We start from the raw sequence: 18,328 nt of genomic DNA on the forward strand, positions 1-18,328 counted from the left end.
CTTAAAAAATTACGAAAAGAACAGAAAAAGGGGGCACATGGAATTCCAGTTTAAATAACAAAAAAACTTCAAAAAGAGGATATCGCCCTTTTTATTCAGTATAAATAATTCAGATTTCCTTTTTTTTAGCACTGTTTTTAATATCCCTGTAAAGATAAATATTAAATCAACTTGAGAAACTCAAAAGTAGTTTCTACTGGTGGATGTTCTGAGCAATGGCTTCTGTGCCATGTAATGGGCTTCCCGCAATTGAAGGAAATGTGTAATTAAATTAATTAATTATGCGTAAACTTTGCTAAGGTTATAGTGTTTTTCTCTATGAATAATAAATTCAACTGCATGCATTCCTGCCTTGCAGAAAAATATTTTAACCTCTTTTAAATTTATTTTTTGCATTATACCTTGCCAATAATTTTTAAAAAAAGTTTTTGAAGTTTGGTGTAGTTTGGTTTATTTAACTACAACAAAACATTCGATTGGTTAACAGAAGGGATGCCATCGTAGAGGACTTTCCAAGGGAAACTGTATCGTAGGGACGTTACACTTTAGCAAAAAACCACTAAAACGTCCATGCAGCCAGCGGGTTCATAGTGATTCGAACCCGGAATGAACTACCAATATTAAGCAATTTAATCGTCATTCTATTATTACGAAGGATTTAGCCCTAGTGTGATTCAGCTTAACCAATAAACGTTACATAAAGCTTTTCTTGTCTCATTTATGCACATTGGTTTAATTTCCGCATCTTTTTATAGGCAATTTTCTCCTGTAGTACTGAAACTTAATAAATAATGTGTATGTGTATATTTAGTGTCCTTAGCTTAACTAGTGAACTTAATAGAACACTTTTCGTTTTGCATAAGTAGTTTCAGCTGGTGAATGCACTGAGCAAAGGCTTCTATGCCATGGAATGTGCTTTTCGCAATTGAAGGAAATGTGTAATTGAATAAATTAATTATGTGTAAACGTTGCGGATGTTATGCAGTGTTGAAAGAAAATGAATGAAATGTTCAACTATGAATGAAAAATTCAACTAAATGCATTCTTCCCTTGTAGAAAACTATTTTAACCTCTTTGAAATTTATTTTTTACATTATATCTTTGTAGAGACATTAAGTATTTTTTGGAAGCGGGATAAATAACAAATTTGTATCGCCTTTCCCGGGAATCGAACCGCGGACTCTGGAATTCCCGTCGAGGGTGGTGACTACTACACAACAAAGGCGAGAGAAATACCTTATAGCTTTTCAATAATTCTTTTAAAATTTGTAATGGACTTTGATGTGGTTTGGATTATGTAACTGAAGGAAATCATTCAATGGGTTGAGGGAAAGAATGCCACTGTAGAGGACTTTCTAAGGGAAACTGTATCGTATGGACGTTACACTTGAGCAAAACCACTAAAACGTCCATGCAGCCAGCGCATTCACCGTGATTCGAACCCGGAACGAACTACCAATGTTAAGAGATTTAATCGGCATCCTCCTATAAGACAGGATTTAGCTTTAGTGTATTACACCTTAAGCAATAAACTTTACAAAAACTTTTCTTCTTTCATTTATGTACGCTGGTTTTATTTTCGAATCTTGGGTAATTTTTTCCCATGTAGTACTGAAACTTAATATAGACAGCATATGTATGTATATGTGTGTGTGTGTGTGTATGTATGTATATAAGAATTCTACTATAGACCAAAAGGATGCATAAGAATATGAATTAGATAAATTACTTGAGTGCTGCTGATAACATACTGAGGTAAATAACCGTCAGAATAAAAAAAACCTGAAGATAGGAGTTTAGTGTTTCCTAACTACTACAGTAACCTAATATATGTACGTTTTACTTATTTCGCATCTCTGTGAACCCCCAAAATGCTTACAAATTTAATCATTGCGTCTTTATACCATAGTGTTTACGTGCAATAAATATTGTTGCGTGCGTACGGGCTCGTTACGAAATGAATGCACAAGTCCGATGAAAAATTCCCAAAATTTATTATTATCACGACAAAAAATGCTTAAATTTTCTCAGATATTCATGCAATATTACAATATCTCACAGTAGTTATCTTTTTAACTACTCAAACGTTCAAGAGAACTTAATTCAAAACAGCTAAAGAAAGCTAATCCGCGAATTCGCTACAGTTAACAAGACCAGTTTTTTTAAAACAAACTCTTAAAACAACAACGAGCTAACTAAAATCACTTGAACTGATACGTTTTCCTCCTTTTATAAGATTTTAAATGAGGGAGAATTTTCTAGCATTTTCACGAAATCAAAAAGTTATATTTATTTATTAAATGTTAAACATGCTCTTGTATTTTTAGTTTTCCAGCTTAGCTTTCCTTTAATATTCGTCACGCGCTGCACTGCACGGGGAATAAAACAATTTAATTTATAAGTCTACTAACATTAGTTGTTGTAACAATATTTTTTTTGTATTTGCTTTCTTTCATGGTGTTGCAATCCTACAATGAACCTGGCGAATTCTCGCACAGGCTAGAATTAAATACCAGCGCAGCAAAATGGCGCAAAATAACCCTTTATTAAATTAAATTAATTTAAAAGATAGGCACGGACTTCGTGCGTTCACTTGCGGTGGTAACTAAACGTAGACTATAATACAAATCAAATCTGAAAAATATAGAGTGCAAGAACGCCCTTCAATTTACGCCTAAGAGGTGAACTCACAGAAATCTAACCGGCGTGATACTAAATTGATAAAGCCAAGAGGCTTACTAGCGTGACCGCGAAATAGCAACGTAACGTGCGCTTGGCTTGCGAAACACGCTCTGAATAAACTGAGATAATCACACATTTAAATAGCACTTCACTTAACTTAACTTCACTTAAATTTACACCCTGGCGAGGGAATGTGAGGGGAAGTTGATAAGTTTAGAACAGGAAAACTTAAAATGAATATGTTATGCAAAATATGGAAAACCCTACATGTCTACCAGAATGTAGAAACCTGCTTATGTAAATTACTGTTGCTTCATTCAGGATCAATCCTAAATATTCAGGTTCTTCTGTGATATAACAATGTATTCTTTTTCTTTTAGCTAATTTCTCCCCTCTTTTTTTCAGGCCTATCAATTCGTAAAAAGCCCAGAGAGGAAATAATATCCCCAGGTAATAAATAACATGCATCATTTACTATCTTGCGAATTTGTTCGTTATCGTCTTCTTCTGCCCTGTATTTACTCACATGTGTCTTACATTTTAAGTACCAGATGTCCTAAAACTCTGTAAAAATTTGAAAACATTTTAACGAAAAAAAAAAAAAAAAGATGGGTGTACATGAAATCGAGTTTAGACAGCAATAAATTTCAAACAGAGGTTCCCCCCTCCCTTTTTGTTAAGAATAAAAGCTACTATTTCCTTCTTTTAGGGCTGATTATAATAGCACTGATAGCATACAATACTGAGCATACAGTCTCTTTTCCAAATTCAGAGAAAGATGTTCACTTTTTAGTAGTGGAAAGAGCCTGAATATAATGCCATAAGCATTGCCACACACTCTGTACATATGGTCAGACCAGGTGAAATTTGTGTTGAAGGTGATACCCAGATAGTTAGCAGAATTCACCTTCGGAATGCATGTTTTGTTCCGGCTGCCTTTCTTTATATTGCTTCTAGGACCTCTTCAGGTATTTAGTGCTTTAGAGTCGATCCGCAGAACAGGTTAAGAGAGAGAAGAGGCGTGACCAGTAGTCACGTGGTCACTATGTTGGTTACGAGGTTCCAAGGCGACGGTCTGCAAAAATACATTATTTCTTGGCAAAAATGCTGTAAGAATTCAATAAAGTATCTTAATAGTAATAGTAGAACATGCCATCGAATCTATAAACTTGGTCTCATTACAGATATTTCCGTAGGGAACGTAAGATAAATCAGGAAATGTGCAGGTTTGTATTCACGTGATATTCACGCCCTTCAAAATGAAATGAGGAGCAATATTCGGCAGATATACAAAATGAAAATACATAAGCTGGATGCACTACAAAATGCAACACAATGCAGCAGAAGATAATCAATATGATACTGTAAAATTGGAGAAATTATAAACATATTTACAGATACTTAACGCACAGAGTTCAGCGAAGTTACACATTTCACAAATTTCGGAATCACATAGCGTTGACATCCACTGTCGGTGCAGTACGAAAGGTACAAATATGATAAAATACAAATAAATGAGCAATAATGCACTTAAAAAATATAAAGAACGCATATTAACAGAGGAAACTATGTACATATATTTGGAATAAGAATTCGTAACTCCTTTATATTCTGCAACATCAGCCGTGCACGAGCAGTGCTTTTGCTCCTGGGCGAGCCCATTGTTATAGATTGAGGGTCATCATAATGTAATGGCTCATTGGTGTATATCTGTGTGTATATATAAATTCTAATCAAAAGGATGAATAAGTTAAATTGCTTGGGATTTTAGTGCTGCTGAAAGCATACTAGAACAAAAACCTCTGCAGATATGAGCTTAATGTCATCACTGCAACAATTACCCCACATACGCAGGCTTTCCTGTAATGTAACAATATATTTTTTATTTTATTTAGTTAACATTTTTACTCATTTTTTGGAAGGATGTCAATCCCATGAAGAACCAGAAAAGGAAATAATTACCCAAAGTAATGGTATGTGATTTCCATTATCTTGTGAATAATTTGGTTCATATCTTCTTCTGCCTTGCGATTACTTAAATGTGTCTTGCACCTTACATGCAGAGCAATCTAAATGTGTCTATAGAGTAATCTAATACCTGTAAAGATTTAAAACTGATTATTAAAAAACGTTACCCTCATGAAATCCAGTATGCATAACAATCAATGTCAAAGATAAGGTTTTTCTCTCTTTTCTTAAGTATAAATAGCTCTAAAAAATTAGTTGGAAGGCTGTTAATAAACAAATGTTAATAAGTACAAAAAACATATTTCGAGTAATTATACTCTAATTGTCCCTTTTCTGAATTAAAAAGATTGTAATTAAAAAAATTTTTTTTGGTTATTCATATTACTATGCTAATAATGCTTCATTTTAAATGTTAACCATAAGCAATGTCCCTTTAATATCGTCACTGCATAAAGGCGCTCGCTAGACATTTGCACGGTGGCGCCGATTAGGTTTGGCGCGGGCTTCGCCGCACAGACTTTAGCAGCAGAGGAAGAAAAGAACTTCTGAAGCAAAGGATTTGGATCATATCTTTACTGCTGGCTTTAGCTACTAGGAGCTCTTACCAGTATATTATCATTTTACCATAGGCCATAACGTTAAAAATTTAAGAGGTGTATTTAAAATACACCGCGCCCAAAGGCGAGAACAATAAATGAGAGAACTCATAAAATAAGTTTTGCTAAATTGCATATCATGGCATAGCATGGGTGATTATATACGCAAATGGTGGCGAGAAGCGAAATGAAAGTCTAAGCTTCTGTGTGAGTCAAGAAGAGCAGGAACACGTGATCAGCGTCCGGCATTTAGATTGGTCGAGGAGTCAGAGTTCGAAAAATGAAGTTTTTGTAGTTTTTGGCAATAAATAAAGTTCGAACATAGTAAAAGCAACATCTATTTGTGAATTTAAGAGTCTTATGTCTTTTGAAACACTTGAAAATCTTCTAAACTTGCGATATAATCATTAAATGATTAGGAAACTGTAAAAGGCGAAAATGAGGTCATGTAGCTCACTAGGGCTAATGAGTGAGAGTAAGCACTTGGTGTTACCACGAACTTTGATTTTAAAACACACGATACGAAATAGTAAAATAAAAAGTAAAAATCTTGGTTAAATAAGTAGTAAAACGAAGAATTCATCGAAGAAAAATAAAGTCCTAATTTTGCAAAGTTCTTCTTTCTTGAATAGTAACTGCAAAGGAATAGTAATTTTTAAAAAAAAAAAAATTTTTATACATTATATACACTACCACCACTTAGAATTGTGGTGGATCGTTCGAGGTCTTTTCACTACGTTCTCAATAGTAGGGTCATAGTCTGTAAGCGATTTAATAGCTTCATAGGGAGAATTTCTCATATCTTCAAAGAAGTTGTGTGCAGAAATTAGGATTTGGTCGTGAATTGGATTGATATCCAGGTCTTTGTGAATTTGAGAATTTCGCACGAACCAGGGTGCGTTCACTATGCTACGTAAGATTTTGTTTTGAAGTACATTTAGTTTTTGTCTGTCTATTTTTCGGGCAGTAGCCCAGGCTGGAACTGCATAGAGGATTATTGGTCGAATAAGTGAGATGTAGATATTTTTCTTGGTACGGAGGTTTAACTTGGAGTTTCTTCCAATTAATGAGTAGAGAGCAATGAAAGCAGCGTTAGCCTTATCTGTAACATATTGAATATGATCTTTAAAATTTAGGGTTTTGTCAATATAGACACCTAAATATTTATAGGAGTTGGCAAAAGGAATATCTTGGTTATTGAGTCGGATATTTATATTCACTGGGATATTTTTTCTGTATCTGCGAAAGAGAACTACGCAGCATTTATCAGTATTTAGTTTGATTTTCCAGTCTTGACAAAATTTGTTAATAATGTTGACTTGGAGCTGAAGTTTCTCTAAAGCATTATTTGGACTTCGTGAACTGGTGACGATGACTGTGTCGTCGGCATATTTGAGTATATTAGAATGAAAAGGTAGAGGCATATCATTTATGAATATTGTAAAAAGCTTCGGTCCTAAAACACTGCCTTGAGCTACTCCACTGTAAATCACTTTTTTTGAAGAGATTGCTTCACCAATTTCTGAAGCAAAAGGGCGCGAGTTCTCTATTTATAGAAGCGGTTACGTAATAAGCTTAAATGTTCTGGAAAGTACTGGTCTAGAGGAAAGATCCTAAATTGCAGAAAGTTAATTAAAGTTACTGGCTCGCATAGAGCAAAGCCATCCTATTTCTTTTTTAATATTTTACACACACATATATATATATCTGTGTGCGGGAGAGCGTAAATACAAATTCTCATTTAGATTAATAAATATATTAATAATATATTAATAAATATATTAATAATTAATATATATATATGTTTGCATAAATATATTAATAAGTTCAACTACTTGAGATTTTTTAATAAGTTAAAATGCTTGAGATTTTATTTCTGTTGGAAACATACTGATGCAAATCGATAATAAAATAACTACGAGAATATTAAAAAAAAACCTGAATATGCGAGATTAATCCGAAATATTCTGTTTTTTCTGTGATGTGGCATTCTACTATTTTTTGTTTTATTTTTATTAATTCCCCTCCCCTTTTTTTAGGTTTCAAACCCGGTGAAGAAATGAAAAAGGAAGTAACAGGCGAAGGTAATTTTATGTAGTTTTTATTATCTGGAGAGTAAATTGTTTTATATCTTCTTTTGCGCTATATTTACTTAGATAGATCGTATACTTTAAATGCGAAGTGTACTAAAAATTTATTTATAAAAAGGATGGCGGTATATGAAATCCAGTTTTCAAAAAATAAATTTTAAAGACAGGATTTTCCACTCTTTTATTAAGTATGAATAGCTCCGATTTCCTTCTTTTAACGCTGTTTATAATAGCACTGATAGCATACAGTCTCTTTTCAAAATTCAGAGAAAGATGTTCACATTTTTGTTGTGGAAAAAGCCTGAATATAATGCCATAAGCTTTGCCCCACACTCTATACATATGGTCAGACCAGGTGAAATTTGTTTTGAAGGTGATACCCAGATGTTTAGCAGAATTCACCTTCGGGATGCGTGCTTTGTTCCCGCTGTCTTTCTTTGTATTGCTTCTAGGAGCGCTCCAGGTAATTAGTGCTTTAGAGTCGATCCGCAGAACAGGATAAGGGGCGTGACCAGTAGTCACGTGGTCACCGTGTTGGTTAAGAGGTTCCAAGGCGACGATCTGCAAAAATACATAATTTCTTGGCAAAAATGCTGTAAGAATTCAATAACGTATCTTAATAGTAATAGTAGAACATGCCATTGAATCTATAAACTTGGTCTCGTTACAGATATTTCCGTAGGGAACGTAAGATAAATCAGGAAATGTGCAGGTTTGTAGTCACGTGATATTCACGCCCTTCAAGATGAACACGAGTAGCAATATTTGGCAGATATACAAAATGAAAATACACAGTTTGAACCTTGTCGTAAACTAGGCTGCGAACAAAAATTTATTCAGTGAAAACTTATTAGATATCTGTAGCGTTGTGACCACGGCTAGCTGTAAAATTGTTATATAAAACTGGTAATATTTAAACCAGACAAACTTTAACATTTAACAAAAGGAATTTAATTAAACAGAAACACTACGTAAAGAAAGTTGCATGACAAAACTAACAAGAAGTCACACAAAGAAATGTTACTCAAAATGGAAATAAAAAGTTCATGTTTATAGTTCTCTGCCGAAACTCAAACTAACTAGTTGGGGCTTATGTTTTTTGAATAGCGTCCGATAAAGTGGCGCTGCAGTACATGAGGCTGTTTGCTAGCGTTCGTTACAGGCTCCCCTTCGGGCTCTGACGACGTCCCGCAAAGAGTCCGCGTTCGATAGATCAATTTTTGCGAGCTCTGCCTCTTTTCCTTATGGGAGTCACAGTCAAGTTATCCAAACTTTGTCACCAGGCTGATAGTAAGTTTGTCTACGTCTTTTATCAAAGTATTCCTTTCTTTTGTCTTGTTTTTGTTCGACACGCTCCCTGATTTGAGGTGTTAAACGGACGAATTCTTTCAGATACGGCGTAATTTCAGCAACAAAGTTGTCGTTTTCAGCAAGTGTTCTTAAATCGTGATTAACGTCATCCGTCGTCCTAAGTTCTCTTCCGAACTGCAAATAAGTAGCAGTATGACCTGTAGTGTCACATGTTGCTGTATTCATGACAAAACGAATCATGGGCAGTTTTTCTTCCCAAGTATCGTGAGCATCACCGACTAGTATAGCTAGTTTGGGTTTTAAATCTCTGTTCTTTCGTTCGGAGGGATTAGCTGGAGGGTAATAAACAGGAATAAGTTTTTGTTTAATACCAAGGAAGTTACGGGTTTGCTGCATTACCGCACTAACAAATTGTGTGCTATTATCACTAATCAACCTTCTGGGTAAACCATAACGTAAAAACACTTCTTCAATTTAGATTTTTGCACAATATTTCGCAGTGGCTTCTTCCAAGGCGAAGAGCTCTATCAATTTCGTACTGGTGTCTTCAATAAGAAAAATCCATTTTTTCCCAGTTGGGGTTTATGGAAGTGGGCCAAAAATGTCTATAGCGATTCACACCTTTGTGCATGCACAGGTGTTCGAAGTAATCCAGCAGGTTTCTGGTTATTTGGTTTATACCGATTGCACTCAGCATAATTTTTCACATATTCTGAGATATACTTTCTCATACTAGGAAAGTAATACCTGGAGACAATCTTATGGTACGTGCCTTCAGCTCCACAATGTCCTGCAGTGGGGGAATCGTGATACTGTTGTAGAACTCGTTCTCGCTCTTGACAAGGGACAACTAACTCAGCCTCTTCAGAGTCTGTGTCGGAAGAGTAACGATATAAAACTCCTTGATTCATGAGATATCCTCTACTATTCTAATTTACATAATTTTCATCTTTTTTGCCACTCTCAAAACACTCTATCATCTTCCTTACATCTTCATCTTTCATTTGTTCCTCACGAAAGTCTTTAGATTTCGGGGATGGTGGTAAATCTATAAAAACAGCATTTAAATCACAAACAAAGTCATTATTTGCATAAGATGGTCTAGAAAGTAAGTCTGCTATAACATTGGATTTGCCTGGAGTGTAGACAATTTTTGGATGATATGACTGGATTTGAAGGGCCCATCGAGCCAAACGACCAGATGGTGATTTAATACTCATTTGTCATTTAAGAGGTTGATGGTCAGATGCAATTATTATTTCTTGGTTTTCTATATAACCGCGGAAATTCTCAAGAGCCGAAACTACTGCAAGAGTTTCTCTTTCGGTAGTTGAATAATTTCTTTCTCCTGAGGTTAGCAATCGACTTGCATACTCGATCTCACGTTCCTCTGGGCCTTCTCCTTGGATAAGGACTGCTCCTAAAGCATAATTACTGGCATCTGTCCTAATGATGAACGGTTTATTTCCGTCAGGTTGAGATAACACAGGCGGTGAAATCAACCTTTTTTTCAACTCTTCAAATGCTTTTTGTTCGGTTTCACCCCATTTTGATGGGATAATTAGTACTGCTGAAAAATTATTATTCGGCTGTTTGGATTTTAATTCCATTTACATTATCAGAGTTATGCAAGAGTCATATGACATGGATTAGTCTCGAAATGACCCAGTGCAAATCGTGATTACTATTTTTAGAATACATTAGGAAATTAATTTACGCTGCTAATTTAAATTATAATTTACCTTTTACACATTCTTTGTTTTTCTTACACAATATATGTACGTGTAAGGTAAAAAAATATGTATCTTCGAATTATACTTTAAAAAATAGTCCTTTTTTGTGTCACAATACCTATATTAGAACAAGGCTATATATAAATCTAATATATATCTTGAGTCGCGCTTTCGAGACATGTAACACGCAATTTCAATTTCGTCAATCCGCCGAGTAGAACGGGAGATATCGAACTGTCCTCTTTCTCCCCCCGCAGTGTACAGATTCTAATTTAGATGAAAATGAAGTATAAGAAAGTGACTAAGTTAAATTACTTGAGATTTTAGTGTTGTTGGAAACATACTAATGAAGATCGACAGCTAAATAAACATAAATATGTAAAAACCTCGGTATGTTAGATTATTGTTGACATTTTTCTGTCATGTGACAATGTAATACAGTATCATTTTATTTAGTTAACTTATTTCATCCTTTTCTTTAGGCTCTATGTTCGGTGAACCCAGAAAGGAAATAGTCCCCCAAGGTAATAATAATGCAACTTTTTATTTTCTTGCTTATGAATTGCTTCATATATTCCTCAGCACTGTTATTGCATACATGGGACTTATACGTTAAATACAGATTAACCTAAATATCTGTAGAAAATTTAAAAAACACATTTAAAAGAAAACGAAATATTAGTACGCGAAATCCTGTATGCAAAACAGTATATTCCAATATCATATCATCTCAATATCAATATATCTGAAATAATTATAATTATGCCATGTAATGGACTTATTTAATGTGAAGGAAATATTTCCTCTGTAGTCCTAAATATATATTGTCTGTGTCTCTGTCTCTGTATGTGTGTGTGTGGGCTTACAAATTATAATGTAGATCAAAACGATGTATAAGAATAAAAATAAGTTACTTCAGATTGTAGTGCTGCTGAAAACATATTGACGTAAGCTGACCGCTAAATGAGCATCAGAGCATAAAAACATGCAGATGTGAGATTACTGTTTCATCATTGCAAAAGTAAACAAACATATGCAGGTTTTACTGCGATTTAACGAAGCATTATTTTTCATTTTATTTAGTTTATTATTATTTTCTTTATTATTATTTATGTTTATCATTATTTTATTTTTTTTGCCTAATTTTTAGCACGACTTTATACCCAGTGAAGGACCTGAAATAGAAATAATTACCCAAGGTAATAATATGTAGTTCCTAATACCCTTACGTTTAAATTGTTTCATATACTATTCGTCAGCCTTGTCATCACTTAAATGTGCCTTGCACCTTAAATACAGAATATCCTAAAATTCTGTAAAGATTTAAAACTTTATATGGAAACAAAGGTACATACAATATACCTGAAAAATCCTGGTTGGAAGTCTGTTTTATCTGCAAGATCTATCTGTCTGTAAGATCTATCTCTACTTGTCCACATACACTAACTTAGATCCTACAATGAACCTGGCGAATTCTCGCACAGGCGTGAATCAAAATAACAGCACAGAAGAAGGGTGCAAAATAACCCTTTATTGAATCAAACTAATTTAACACAAAGCACGGACTTCGTGCGTTACAAAAACACCGTTCACTTGCTGCGGTAACTAAACGTAGACTATAATATAAATCAAATCTGAAAAATAAACGAGTGCAAGAACGCACTTCAAAATTACGCCTAAGAGAGGGACTCACAGAAATCTAACCGGCGTATACTAAACTGATAAGGCCTAGAGGCTTACTAGCGTGACCGTGAAATAACAACGAAACGTGCGCTAAACTAGCGAAACACGCTCTGAATAAACTGAGAGTATCACACGTATAAATAGCACTTCACCTAACTTCTCTAACATCCTGGCGAGAGAATGTGAGGGGAAGTTGAGAAATTTAGAACAGGAACACTTGAAATAAATTTGTTATGCAAATTAAGAAAAACCTGCAATGTAACCACAATAAAAACACTGTTTTTTAAATAAAGTTTTATTTTCAAAAGCCGTGCAAAACAGAACTCAACACGAAAGGCAAGAAATGGAAAAAATAAGAATATAAGAATTTAATCAGTTTAATTAATAAAGAAGTACAGAATAGAGGTAGTAATTTTAACTAATGTGTTAGTTAAAATTTTCCTAAAAAGAAGTTTAATTATTTTATTAGTCAGATTTCATTGAATATGTTCGAAGTGAACTATATATAGTTATACTATATATAGTCTTTTTTGACATTCTACTTATTTGAAATTCGACTATTCCCTATTAGTGGATTCGTATTGAAAGCCTACCGAATAATTCTACAACGATACGAGTGAAAAGCCAGGAAAAAATGGCTTGAATAAACTGAGATTGGGGTTGAATAAACTGGCTATTTTCTTCAACTGCAAACAAATACAAGATAGTTTCAGTTTTTAAATCCCCACCTCAAAGACAACCTTCTTATTAGGCGGTTAATAAAATTAGTGTCCTTCAGCTTAACCAGCAAGCTTAATAGAACACTTTTCGTATTGCATATATCACAATGGTTTTATTTCCTTAAATTTTTAGGTAATTTTCGACCTGTATTACTCAAACTGAATATACTCGTATATTGTCTCTGTATATATATGTATGTGTGTCTCTGTACATACAAATTCTAATGTAGATCAAAAGAATGCATACGAATATGAATAAGTTAATTTCCTTGAGATTTTAATGCTGGTGAAAACATACTGACGCATAGTGACAGCTAAATAACCAACAAAACATAAAAATCTGCAGATGTGAGATTACTGTTTTATCACTGCAAAAGTAAAACCACGTATGCAGGCTTTTCTGCGATTTAACAATGCATTATTTTTTCATTTTATTTAGTTTATTATTATTATACTCGTATTTATCATTTTTATTTTATAACTATTTTAGCACGATTTTTTTATCACACGGAGGACCCGAAATAGAAATAATTACTCAATTTAATATTATGTAGTTCCTATTACCTTGCTTTTGAACTGTTTCACATACTATTCTTAGCCTTATCATTACTTAAATGTGCCTTGCACCTTAAATACAGAGTATCCTGAAATTCTGTAAAGATTTAAAACATTATATTAAAACAGAGGTACATGCATTAAATCTAGTAATACATTAAATCAGCTTAACAAACTGTTTCATACAAAGAATTTTCACACCTGTAATTAAGCATAAATAGTTCAAAAATTGTAGTTGGAGGGCTGATCATCATATCACATTAAAGGTAATAATTAAAGTGGCTTTGAAAAATTATGAATATCTTTTCCTAGTGAATAAAATTAGTGTTAATACTATGTAATTGGCTTCTTGCATGTCCAGAAAATGTTTTAAGTGTTACTCTTTTTATAATCTTTGTGAATCTGCTACTGTATTCTCTATTAATGGAACGCTCAACTACGCTCTATGTTCAATTGAAACAAATATTCTCCTTCATTCCTTGACGTTTATTCTTTTGCAGTATACCCAGTTAATAATTTTGTTGAAATGTTCATTATTTTATGGATCACCTTGGGTATTTTGATACGTAGCTATGCATGTTATGCAAACTGCAACTAAATTAATTACTTCATTTCATACCAGGTAATGTAAACATGATAAAATAAAAGTTTTATGACAGCGTTGTATTTCTTAAAGCTGTCTGGGAAGTAAGTCCCCAAGGTAATAAATAATATGCAGCATTTATTATCTTTTGAATTAATTGATTTTTAATTTTCTTCTGTCCTCTAGTTACTTGCAGGTATCTTACACTTTAAATACCAAGAGACCGAATATTCTGTAAAGATTTAAAAAAATTATGAAAGAAAAAAAAAAAAAAAAAAGAAAGAGGTACATGAAATCTAATTTGAACAACAATAAATTTCGAAAAGAGGATTTAGCCCCTTTTGTTAAGCATAAATAGCCCAGATTTTCTTTTTTTATGGATGTTTATAATACACTTCTAAAGCTAAATATTAAAGCAAATTTCGAAACTGATAAGTAATTTCTGGTGGTGGATGTTATGCCAAGTAATGGACGTCTTGCATGTGAAGGAAATTTAAAATTAAATTAAATAATTTTATATAATTTTTGCTAATAATTCTTCTCCATGAATAATAATTCCACTGCGTGCGTTGTTCCTTTGCAGAAAAATATTCTAACCGTTTATTCTTTTACATTTGCGGCAACCAAACACGCGTAATGTGTAACGTGCACATGTGAGATTAGTGTTGCACCATTGTATGAGTATTTCGATATATTCATGCTTTTCTGTGATATGAGAATGAATTATTTTTTCATTTTTTAGTTAATTTACCCCTCTTTTTTTCAGACTTGCCATTCCGTAAACAGCTCAGAAAAAAAAAATATTTCCTAAAGAAAGTAATCATTAATATGCAACATTTATTATCTTGCAAACTAATAATTTTTTAATCTTCTTCTCACCTGTGTTTACTTACATGTATCTTAGACTTTAGCTACGAAGTTACCTAAAACTCTGTAAAGATCTTAAAAAATTACGAAAAGAACAGAAAAAGGGGGCACATGGAATTCCAGTTTAAATAACAAAAAAACTTCAAAAAGAGGATATCGCCCTTTTTATTCAGTATAAATAATTCAGATTTCCTTTTTTTTAGCACTGTTTTTAATATCCCTGTAAAGATAAATATTAAATCAACTTGAGAAACTCAAAAGTAGTTTCTACTGGTGGATGTTCTGAGCAATGGCTTCTGTGCCATGTAATGGGCTTCCCGCAATTGAAGGAAATGTGTAATTAAATTAATTAATTATGCGTAAACTTTGCTAAGGTTATAGTGTTTTTCTCTATGAATAATAAATTCAACTGCATGCATTCCTCCCTTGCAGAAAAATATTTTAACCTCTTTTAAATTTATTTTTTGCATTATACCTTGCCAATAATTTTTAAAAAAAGTTTTTGAAGTTTGGTGTAGTTTGGTTTATTTAACTACAACAAAACACTCGATTGGTTAACAGAAGGGATGCCATCGTAGAGGACTTTCCAAGGGAAACTGTATCGTAGGGACGTTACACTTTAGCAAAAAACCACTAAAACGTCCATGCAGCCAGCGGGTTCATAGTGATTCGAACCCGGAATGAACTACCAATATTAAGCAATTTAATCGTCATCCTCTTATTACAAAGGATTTAGCCCTAGTGTGATTCAGCTTAACCAATAAACGTTACATAAAGCTTTTCTTGTCTCATTTATGCACATTGGTTTAATTTCCGCATCTTTTTATAGGCAATTTTCTCCTGTAGTACTGAAACTTAATAAATAATGTGTATGTGTATATTTAGTGTCCTTAGCTTAACTAGTGAACTTAATAGAACACTTTTCGTTTTGCATAAGTAGTTTCAGCTGGTGAATGCACTGAGCAAAGGCTTCTATGCCATGGAATGTGCTTTTCGCAATTGAAGGAAATGTGTAATTGAATAAATTAATTATGTGTAAACGTTGCGGATGTTATGCAGTGTTGAAAGAAAATGAATGAAATGTTCAACTATGAATGAAAAATTCAACTAAATGCATTCTTCCCTTGTAGAAAACTATTTTAACCTCTTTGAAATTTATTTTTTACATTATATCTTTGTAGAGACATTAAGTATTTTTTGGAAGCGGGATAAATAACAAATTTGTATCGCCTTTCCCGGGAATCGAACCGCGGACTCTGGAATTCCCGTCGAGGGTGGTGACTACTACACAACAAAGGCGAGAGAAATACCTTATAGCTTTTCAATAATTCTTTTAAAATTTGTAATGGACTTTGATGTGGTTTGGATTATGTAACTGAAGGAAATCATTCAATGGGTTGAGGGAAAGAATGCCACTGTAGAGGACTTTCTAAGGGAAACTGTATCGTATGGACGTTACACTTGAGCAAAACCACTAAAACGTCCATGCAGCCAGCGCATTCGCCGTGATTCGAACCCGGAACGAACTACCAATGTTAAGAGATTTAATCGGCATCCTCCTATAAGACAGGATTTAGCTTTAGTGTATTACACCTTAAGCAATAAACTTTACAAAAACTTTTCTTCTTTCATTTATGTACGCTGGTTTTATTTTCGAATCTTGGGTAATTTTTTCCCATGTAGTACTGAAACTTAATATAGACAGCATATGTATGTATATGTGTGTGTGTGTGTGTATGTATGTATATAAGAATTCTACTATAGATCAAAAGGATGCATAAGAATATGAATTAGATAAATTACTTGAGTGCTGCTGATAACATACTGAGGTAAATAACCGTCAGAATAAAAAAAACCTGAAGATAGGAGTTTAGTGTTTCCTAACTACTACAGTAACCTAATATATGTACGTTTTACTTATTTCGCATCTCTGTGAACCCCCAAAATGCTTACAAATTTAATCATTGCGTCTTTATACCATAGTGTTTACGTGCAATAAATATTGTTGCTTGCGTACGGGCTCGTTACGAAATGAATGCACAAGTCCGATGAAAAATTCCCAAAATTTATTATTATCACGACAAAAAATGCTTAAATTTTCTCAGATATTCATGCAATATTACAATATCTCACAGTAGTTATCTTTTTAACTACTCAAACGTTCAAGAGAACTTAATTCAAAACAGCTAAAGAAAGCTAATCCGCGAATTCGCTACAGTTAACAAGACCAGTTTTTTTAAAACAAACTCTTAAAACAACAACGAGCTAACTAAAATCACTTGAACTGATACGTTTTCCTCCTTTTATAAGATTTTAAATGAGGGAGAATTTTCTAGCATTTTCACGAAATCAAAAAGTTATATTTATTTATTAAATGTTAAACATGCTCTTGTATTTTTAGTTTTCCAGCTTAGCTTTCCTTTAATATTCGTCACGCGCTGCACTGCACGGGGAATAAAACAATTTAATTTATAAGTCTACTAACATTAGTTGTAACAATATTTTTTTTTGTATTTGCTTTCTTTCATGGTGTTGCAATCCTACAATGAACCTGGCGAATTCTCGCACAGGCTAGAATTAAATACCAGCGCAGCAAAATGGCGCAAAATAACCCTTTATTAAATTAAATTAATTTAAAAGATAGGCACGGACTTCGTGCGTTCACTTGCGGTGGTAACTAAACGTAGACTATAATACAAATCAAATCTGAAAAATATAGAGTGCAAGAACGCCCTTCAATTTACGCCTAAGAGGTGAACTCACAGAAATCTAACCGGCGTGATACTAAATTGATAAAGCCAAGAGGCTTACTAGCGTGACCGCGAAATAGCAACGTAACGTGCGCTTGGCTTGCGAAACACGCTCTGAATAAACTGAGATAATCACACATTTAAATAGCACTTCACTTAACTTAACTTCACTTAAATTTACACCCTGGCGAGGGAATGTGAGGGGAAGTTGATAAGTTTAGAACAGGAAAACTTAAAATGAATATGTTATGCAAAATATGGAAAACCCTACATGTCTACCAGAATGTAGAAACCTGCTTATGTAAATTACTGTTGCTTCATTCAGGATCAATCCTAAATATTCAGGTTCTTCTGTGATATAACAATGTATTCTTTTTCTTTTAGCTAATTTCTCCCCTCTTTTTTTCAGGCCTATCAATTCGTAAAAAGCCCAGAGAGGAAATAATATCCCCAGGTAATAAATAACATGCATCATTTACTATCTTGCGAATTTGTTCGTTATCGTCTTCTTCTGCCCTGTATTTACTCACATGTGTCTTACATTTTAAGTACCAGATGTCCTAAAACTCTGTAAAAATTTGAAAACATTTTAACGAAAAAAAAAAAAAAAAGATGGGTGTACATGAAATCGAGTTTAGACAGCAATAAATTTCAAACAGAGGTTCCCCCCTCCCTTTTTGTTAAGAATAAAAGCTACTATTTCCTTCTTTTAGGGCTGATTATAATAGCACTGATAGCATACAATACTGAGCATACAGTCTCTTTTCCAAATTCAGAGAAAGATGTTCACT

At 33.5% G+C, this 18,328-nt stretch overlaps 1 protein-coding gene across 35 annotated transcripts in view; it reads left to right on the forward strand.

The window, feature by feature from the left end:
* LOC118199724 (uncharacterized) overlaps positions 1-18,328 on the forward strand; it is a 203,476-nt gene that overhangs the window by 38,926 nt on the left and 146,222 nt on the right. For 30 of the 35 annotated variants that reach the window (XM_085808940.1, XM_085808951.1, XM_085808945.1 and 27 more), the window contains 5 exons: positions 3,088-3,132; positions 4,578-4,655; positions 7,286-7,330; positions 10,863-10,904; positions 17,947-17,991. In XM_085808940.1, coding sequence (XP_085665066.1) covers positions 3,088-3,132; positions 4,578-4,655; positions 7,286-7,330; positions 10,863-10,904; positions 17,947-17,991 — 255 coding nt within the window. The remainder of the gene's footprint in view (positions 1-3,087; positions 3,133-4,577; positions 4,656-7,285; positions 7,331-10,862; positions 10,905-17,946; positions 17,992-18,328) is intronic. The other 5 variants (XM_085808941.1, XM_085808952.1, XM_085808974.1 and 2 more) reach the window with 2 other exon arrangements.

This window comes from Stegodyphus dumicola, chromosome X2 (assembly GCF_044657685.1).
Source record: "Stegodyphus dumicola isolate Sdum_Otavi_A_Nest chromosome X2, ASM4465768v1".
NCBI lineage: Eukaryota > Metazoa > Arthropoda > Arachnida > Araneae > Eresidae > Stegodyphus > Stegodyphus dumicola.